We start from the raw sequence: 6,747 nt of genomic DNA, 5'->3' as shown, positions 1-6,747 counted from the left end.
CCAAAGCTGAAGTTCTCCACAGGCACTGTGGAGGACCCGCCGTGGGGATCTCACCTGCAGAAATAAATGCCGCAGTGCGGTGAGCCGGACAGCCGGTGGGGAGCCAGGCTTTCTCTTGCCAGCAAGGTGTTGGGTTGTGGTGGGGCTGATTCTGCCTGCCCTCCTGTGCCGGGGATGAGGCCGTGGCCTGACATTTGGGTGTTGGGGGAGGCAGGGTTGGGGAATATGGGTCAGCTGAGGACACAGGTAGCGGTGGGTCTAACTGCCGCAGCTTCAGTGCTTACCGGTTAGGCAGTTTCTCAGCTAGAAGTCGCCTTATCGCGGCCGGGGATGTGAGCACGCCTGCTCCACTCCTGGGCAACATCAGCGGCATTCATCCATGTCCCCAGCATGGGTGGGTTTGGTTTTGACTCACGTGGTCCTCGCAGTCGTGCTGGGTGATAAAAGAGGTGACAACCTGCCTTCACCTGCCCTCCCTGCTGCTGGAGGTCTGCACGCCTGGAATGGAGGTGCTGGCTGCAGCTCAGCTGCCGTGGTCAGTGGACGCTGATTTTGGTTGCTGTTGACACCTCCTTGCCCTGGGGAGTGAGGTAGCATGGGGGTGGGTTACCCAAGAGCAAAGCACCCGGTGGACTTTGCTCTGAAGTGGGTCAGAAGAGCTCATGGAGTCGGCTTGTGTGGCTCAGTGTTTCGGGTGGTAATGAGTATCTCTGGTGGCAGAGAAGAGCTGAAGGCGGTGATGAACAGCTGGAGGTGGTGATGCCATTAACCCCCTCCCTGGTGTCCGGCTCCGCTGTCTACCACTGCTGGTCGTGTTGGCCCAAGTGACCAACCTCTCCCTCTCTGTGGCAGCGAGGAGGGCCCTCTTTGAGGCGGAAGCTTTCGGACTTCCCTGTGAAGGAGGAAGAGAAGCTGGCTGAAGCTGAGATCAGGAGACTGCAGAAACAGTTCCGGATAGCAGCGGAGAAGAGGAAATCGTATGGTGCCAACGTGAGGCAGCAGATGCAGGCTCAGGAGTGAGTGCAGCTCCACTCGCTGCGTTGCGCTTGGAAAGTTCCTCCACGCCGAGATCTGGGGATCCCGGTGCTGAGATGGGGAGGGCCAAGGACCTGCTCCGGCATTGCAGGTGGGATGTGCTAAATGTCATCTGTCATTCTGTTTTTACAGAAAAGAAGTAGAGTCGCTGACTCAAGAACACGAAGAGGTGTCATTAACACTGAGCCAGATCACCTCCCAGAGAAACGCGATGCTGGATGACAGAAACTGCATGGAGCTCCAATGCCTTTTGCAGACTAAATATCAGTATGATTCGCTGATTAGAGACAGAAAAGCCCTGTTAGCTGACCTGGACAACCAGGTAAGAGCATCTGGACCATTCCCTGGCTGAGCATGGTAGAGCAGAGCACAGCCAGCATGAGCCCTGTGGCTGAAACTCCTCCACGTAAAATGCATTTAATTCAGGCCTTGGAAGATACTGTTGCCTCCTGGCAAAAAGACACGTGACAATGACAAATGGGTAGAGACAGGCTCCCATTCCAGTCGGCTAAACTGGCTAGAAAAGTAAGGTCTGACTCTCAGCCTTGTTGTCCCACCAGTCTCTGCAGCTCCTCCTTGATGGCACACACCTGCCTGGGGCTTTTCCCTTGACTTTTTTTCCTCATGAAAAAGAGGCAAGAATGGAACATTTAGTTGTGCCACCTGAGACAAGGCAAATAGAGGAGCAGCAACATCTGGGGGATGTCCTATCACTTCTCCTGAGGACAGCCTGGGTGGATTTGGTCAACGGTGGGGTGGGAGGCCAAGGGAAACCCAGCACTACAGAAGTGACAGGTCCCTGCAGCTTTCTACTCTGAACAAGCCACCCATGACAGAAGTCAGGGAATGTGCTCGGGTAGTTTACAGTTGCTAGAGGTGCTGCAGAGCTTTCCACACCAGGGTTAGCTTTCAATCGCGGATCTCTTGGCTGAGTCATACCTCTCCCACCTGCCCCCTCCTTCACTGTTCTCCAACTACTTCATTCTTCTCGTGGACTTATTTCCTCTGGCAGCTCCCTACTTCTGGCAAAAATTTTCCTCCGCTCATTCCCGGGGAGGGCTGCACAGATCCCTGTCTGGCCAGCACAGTACCACTACCACAAAACCATCCTCGTTGCCTCTTCCACTCTACACAGAGTGCTGCTGTGCCTTGTTCAACACCTGCTGAATTTCCCTCCAGAGGCAGCTGCGTTTCCTCCATGGCATGAAAATAAAACCATTCCTAGTTACAGTTTATGTTTCTGCATGTGCAGGATGGGACCCTTTGGGGTTAAAGCTGCTTCTATAACTGTGAGCTCATTAATGACATGGTTGCTGTAGTTCAGGTCAACAGAGGGTATTTTCTTTGGCTAAGTGTCCTGACAAGAGTCCAGAATGTAGCGGTGGAGATTATACTTTTTTTTTTTCCCCTCTTTCCTCTGTGCAGATACTAGAGCTGGAAAAAAAGATTGTGAGGCAAAATCAGATAGCAGTGAAGGTGAAGCAAGCGAACAGTAGCAAACTGCTGCAAAAGCAGATTGAGACACTGGAGATGCGTCTAAACAACGTAAGCAAACATTTCGCAGTCCTTTGGAGACCATGTGCGGGGCCACACGGGGGCCCACGTCCAAAACGTTTTTTAGTCAGGACACAGGGTAATGGTGCAAATGCATTTGGTTGACACAAGCTGCATAAAGGACCTGGCTTGTTCCCCTGGCCTGGTTGCTTCCAGAATATCTCAAAGGCTCCTTCAAGCTTGGTGACCCAAATGCAGCATTTGTGCCATGCCAAGAAGCCTGAAGGTCTGCACCTGTGTATCGGTGATAAAACAGAGCTGCCTGAAGCCACCTTGCCCTGGACAATGCCAGCTCCAGGTCTCTGCCATGATCTGCTTGGTCTACTGCTGCCTCCCCTGTCTTGGGGAGGAGGATGGTGCAGGGCCAACTCAAAATCTCTTGGGCTGTGTTTGTCCCAGCCTTGGTCAAGGTCTTTCAGCAGAGACCTGAGCGTCCCAGTCCCGCACCAACTTCAAACCTTTTTCTTCCCTCTCCCCAGGTCACCGTCCATTTCGATACCATCATGACCAGAAATAACAAGCTTCGCGAAGAGCTTGAAAACCTGCGAATCCAGAAAGACATTTTGGACAACTTCTACTTGAAGCTGCATAAGAAGCTGGATCAGCAGAGGAGAAGGATGAACACTGCTGTTGAGCAATCCGCACAAGCCTACGAGCAGCGGTATGTGGCCTTGCGAACCCTCTGGGGCAAAGTTGGCACCAACGGGCCATGCCAGTGATGAATATCGATGTAAAGAGAGACCAACTGCAACTTCAGAAGGGCAACAAAGCTGGTGAGGGGTCTGGAGCACAAGTCTGATGAGGAGCGGCTGAGGGAACTGGGGGTGTTCAGTCTGGAGAAGAGGAGGCTGAGGGGAGACCTCATCGCTCTCTACAATTACCTGAAAGGGGGTTGTGGTGAGGTGGGTGTTGGTCTCTTCTCCCAAGTAACCAGCGATAGGATGAGAGGAAATGGCCTCAAGTTGCACCAGGGGAGGTTTAGATTGGATATTAGGAAAAATTTCTTCACTGAGAGGGTGGTCCGGCGTTGGCACAGGCTGCCCAGGGAGGGGGTGGAGTCACCATCTCTGGAAGCGTTCAAAAAACATGTGGATGTGGTGCTTCAGGACATGGTTTAGGGATCATGGGGGCACTGAATTCATGGTTGGATTTGATGATCTTGAAGGTCCTTTCCAACCTTAGTGATTCTGTGATTCTGATTCTGTGATTCAGAGAGAGAATTCAGCGATTTTGTCTAGAGCTGAGGGCTAAGGGTTAGGTGCCTGGTCAGTGCAGGGAGACTGGTACCTCCAGGGTGATTTACTCCACCTATCCCAGACATTTCTCGAGATGGGGTGAATTGCCCGATGGAGCAGTCTCTTTCCTCTGAGTCCCACCTGAGCCTGCATGGGGAGGTGCAGCAGACCTGGAGCAAAGGCCAACCAGCTCCAGTCAAAGTGGGCCTGGCTGCCACAGCTGGGTGCTGTGTCCGAGTACAAAACCCCACCAAGAGCGGTGTTAGCTTGCTGCTGGCCTTGGGCTAACGCAGCCTCACCTGGATGAGAGCTGGGCAACGTGCACAGCATCATGGGGGCTTTGCTAGGTCAGGCACAGAGATGCATGGGGATGGCCAGGAATACAAATCCTTACACCTACACACGGTGTAACCTGCTGCTGTCTGCGTGCAGGATGGAGGCTCTGGCAAGGATTTCAGCCATGAATGAAAGGCACAGCAAAGACACTGTCCACTACAATGTCGAGCTGCAGGAGCAGGACCGTGTCCTTGACCAGGAGACCAGACTGAAAACCTTCATGCTCGCCAAATTTACAGATCGCTCTGAATTGGAGGAACAGGCCAAAAAGAAAAAAGGTATCAGATGAGAGAAACTGTGTGCAACTGGGACCGCAAACCAGGAGTCTGCAGGGTTGTTGAGGGGGCTGCTTATAGCACTGCACCCCAAAGGCAGGACCTCTCCCCCACCTGCAGGCTCCTTCACCCCCCCTTTGCCCCATGGAAGAAAAGAATGAACAGTGATAACCAAGTGAGGCCACCCAAAACCATGTGTCTTGGGGTGCCCTTGGCAGAGAGGGAGGGATGGGGAGGCAGGGAGCTGCCTCCATGTGCAGCCATGGCTCCTTTTATCCTCCCACGCAGACTGTAAGCTCCTTGCCTAATTTTTGAGTGAAACAAAGACACCTTCTGCCCCTCCTTCCCCCAGCACCCCGTCAAACCCCACAGCGCCCGCAGGGGAAGGCTCTGCAAAGGCCAGCCCGTGGGGACACACAGAGCCCAGGCTCTCCATCTCTCCCTCAGCCTTGAAGGCAGCCCAGCGGGCCAAGCGGAGCCAAGGGGAGAGCTTCGAGAGCCGGGAGGTGGCTTACAAGCGCCTGCTGGAGCTGGCGGAGGACGAGGACATCGACCAGCTGGTGAATAGTTTCATCGAAAAGGAGGAGAAGAACTTTGCCTGCTTCAGCTATGCCGCTGAGCTGAATGGCGAGATGGAGAAGATGCAACAGAGGATCAAGGACCTCCAGGTCTGTTCCAGGCTCTTCGTGTCTCCCCTTTATCAGCTGGTTCTTTGGGGCTGAGGTGGGTTTTTCCTCTCCCACGTGTCCAGCATCACTGCCCACACCAGAGCCCAGCTCACAGCTTGCCACATGGATGGGATTAGGGGAATGCAAAGGGGTAGCCAAAAATAGAACTCCAACAGACAGAACGCTGCGTTCTCAGAGCTAAAAGTGTCTCAATGCTGCCACCGTGTACCCAGCAAAAATACTGCAGTATCCAGGAGGGCCAAGAGCTGCCTCCACCGTGTGTGGGGCTGGCTGGAGTGAGAAGTGCTGCCGGTCGTGGGGTCATCACCTGCCCTCCTGGCCTGAGGACAGTGGTATCCAGAGAGGTCAAGGTCAAGAGGGATGTCCCTGCTCCCAGAGTGGAAGAATGGTCCCCAGCCTCTGTTAGGCACGGCCAGTGGGCATTCAGCCACTATCCCCTCCTCGTGCTTGTGTTTACACAGAGTGAAATTACGACCCTCATGATGGACCAGGAGTATGCAGAGAGCAGCAGCCTTCAAGTCCTGCAGGAGGCGGAGGTATAGTGGCTGGGATTTCCCTCTGCAAGTGCAGCAGACCCCTGTCTGTCCTGGCACGTGTCCTGGGGAGTCTGGTCCAGCTTTGGCAGCCCTGTCTCCCAGTGCACGGAGAGAGAGTGACTGCAGGGCTCCTGCCAGCCCTGGTCCTCCAGCACCTGGGGCCTCGTGCGGCATGGGGAGGTTGGGATCCGCATCATGGAGCCTTTCCCCTTCAGGGATGGGAGCATCCCACAGCCTCTGCTGGGATGTCTCCAGTGTCCAGACTGGACCTGGCCAGCAGCGGGGCTGGGGGGAGAGCAGGGGCTTGGTGTGACACCTAGCAAAACCTTTGCTCTAGGAAAAACTAATGGAAACCACTGAGGAAGCCAACTGGTATGAAGACAGATGCAAAGAGAGCAGCAAAGTCCTTGGCCAGCTCAAATCTGGCACGGAGGCCCTGTTCAAAGAAATCAACTGTGACGCTACGAAAATAATGAAGCAGCTCGGAGAAAACAAGCAGATCACGGATCTGAACCTGATGCAGTTTTTTGGTGGGTCAGGGCTGCCCACCTTCCCCCACCACATGTCCTGGACCTTGTATGTCCACCACCCACTTGCACTGTGTTTTAATTGAGCTGGTTTTTTTCCCCTGCCCTGTCATGCACGGGTGCCCCTAATGTGAGTTTGGGGTGCCAAATTCCCAGGAAATTCAGGAGCTAACCTGGCTGTATAAACATCCCAGCAGACCCCCAACCCCTCATCTTGGCTCTGGGTGTGGGACCCAGCCTTGGGCCCTTGACCCTGGGGAGACAGGCTGCCCGATGCACTGCCTCGGGGAAATCAATGGACCTCAGGGGTGGATTTGGGCAGGGAGCCGGTGCAGGTGGCCCTGTGGGACGGCGCTCCTTCCCACCCAGGTCTCGTGGAGAAGAAGACCAACGAGCTCCTGCTGATGGAGTCCATCCTGCGCTACATATCAGCTGATGGCTCACATCCGGCCCAGCCCTTCGCCAACCCACTGCTGGGCGGCACCGGGCTCCTCCACGTGATGGATCGGGCCCAGCTCTGCCCGCCGGCCCCCGCCCTGGACGGCACTGCCGACGCCATC

At 54.8% G+C, this 6,747-nt stretch overlaps 1 protein-coding gene across 1 annotated transcript in view; it reads left to right on the top strand.

Moving 5' to 3' along the window:
• Positions 1-852: 852 nt before the first annotated feature.
• CCDC63 (coiled-coil domain containing 63) overlaps positions 853-6,747 on the top strand; it is a gene marked incomplete at its 5' end in the record, with an annotated part of 6,304 nt that continues 409 nt past the window's right edge. Inside the window, 9 exons of the mRNA XM_010294086.1 lie at positions 853-1,016; positions 1,168-1,357; positions 2,461-2,580; positions 3,069-3,250; positions 4,257-4,438; positions 4,883-5,103; positions 5,586-5,660; positions 5,998-6,190; positions 6,557-6,747. The exon at positions 6,557-6,747 is cut by the window's right edge and continues 1 nt beyond it. Coding sequence (XP_010292388.1) covers positions 853-1,016; positions 1,168-1,357; positions 2,461-2,580; positions 3,069-3,250; positions 4,257-4,438; positions 4,883-5,103; positions 5,586-5,660; positions 5,998-6,190; positions 6,557-6,747 — 1,518 coding nt within the window. The remainder of the gene's footprint in view (positions 1,017-1,167; positions 1,358-2,460; positions 2,581-3,068; positions 3,251-4,256; positions 4,439-4,882; positions 5,104-5,585; positions 5,661-5,997; positions 6,191-6,556) is intronic.

The sequence above is a fragment of the Phaethon lepturus genome, unplaced genomic scaffold, assembly GCF_000687285.1.
Source record: "Phaethon lepturus isolate BGI_N335 unplaced genomic scaffold, ASM68728v1 scaffold29899, whole genome shotgun sequence".
Classification (NCBI taxonomy): domain Eukaryota; kingdom Metazoa; phylum Chordata; class Aves; order Phaethontiformes; family Phaethontidae; genus Phaethon; species Phaethon lepturus.
Note: the sequence above shows the minus strand (reverse complement) of the source record. Positions and strands in the feature narration are given on the sequence as shown.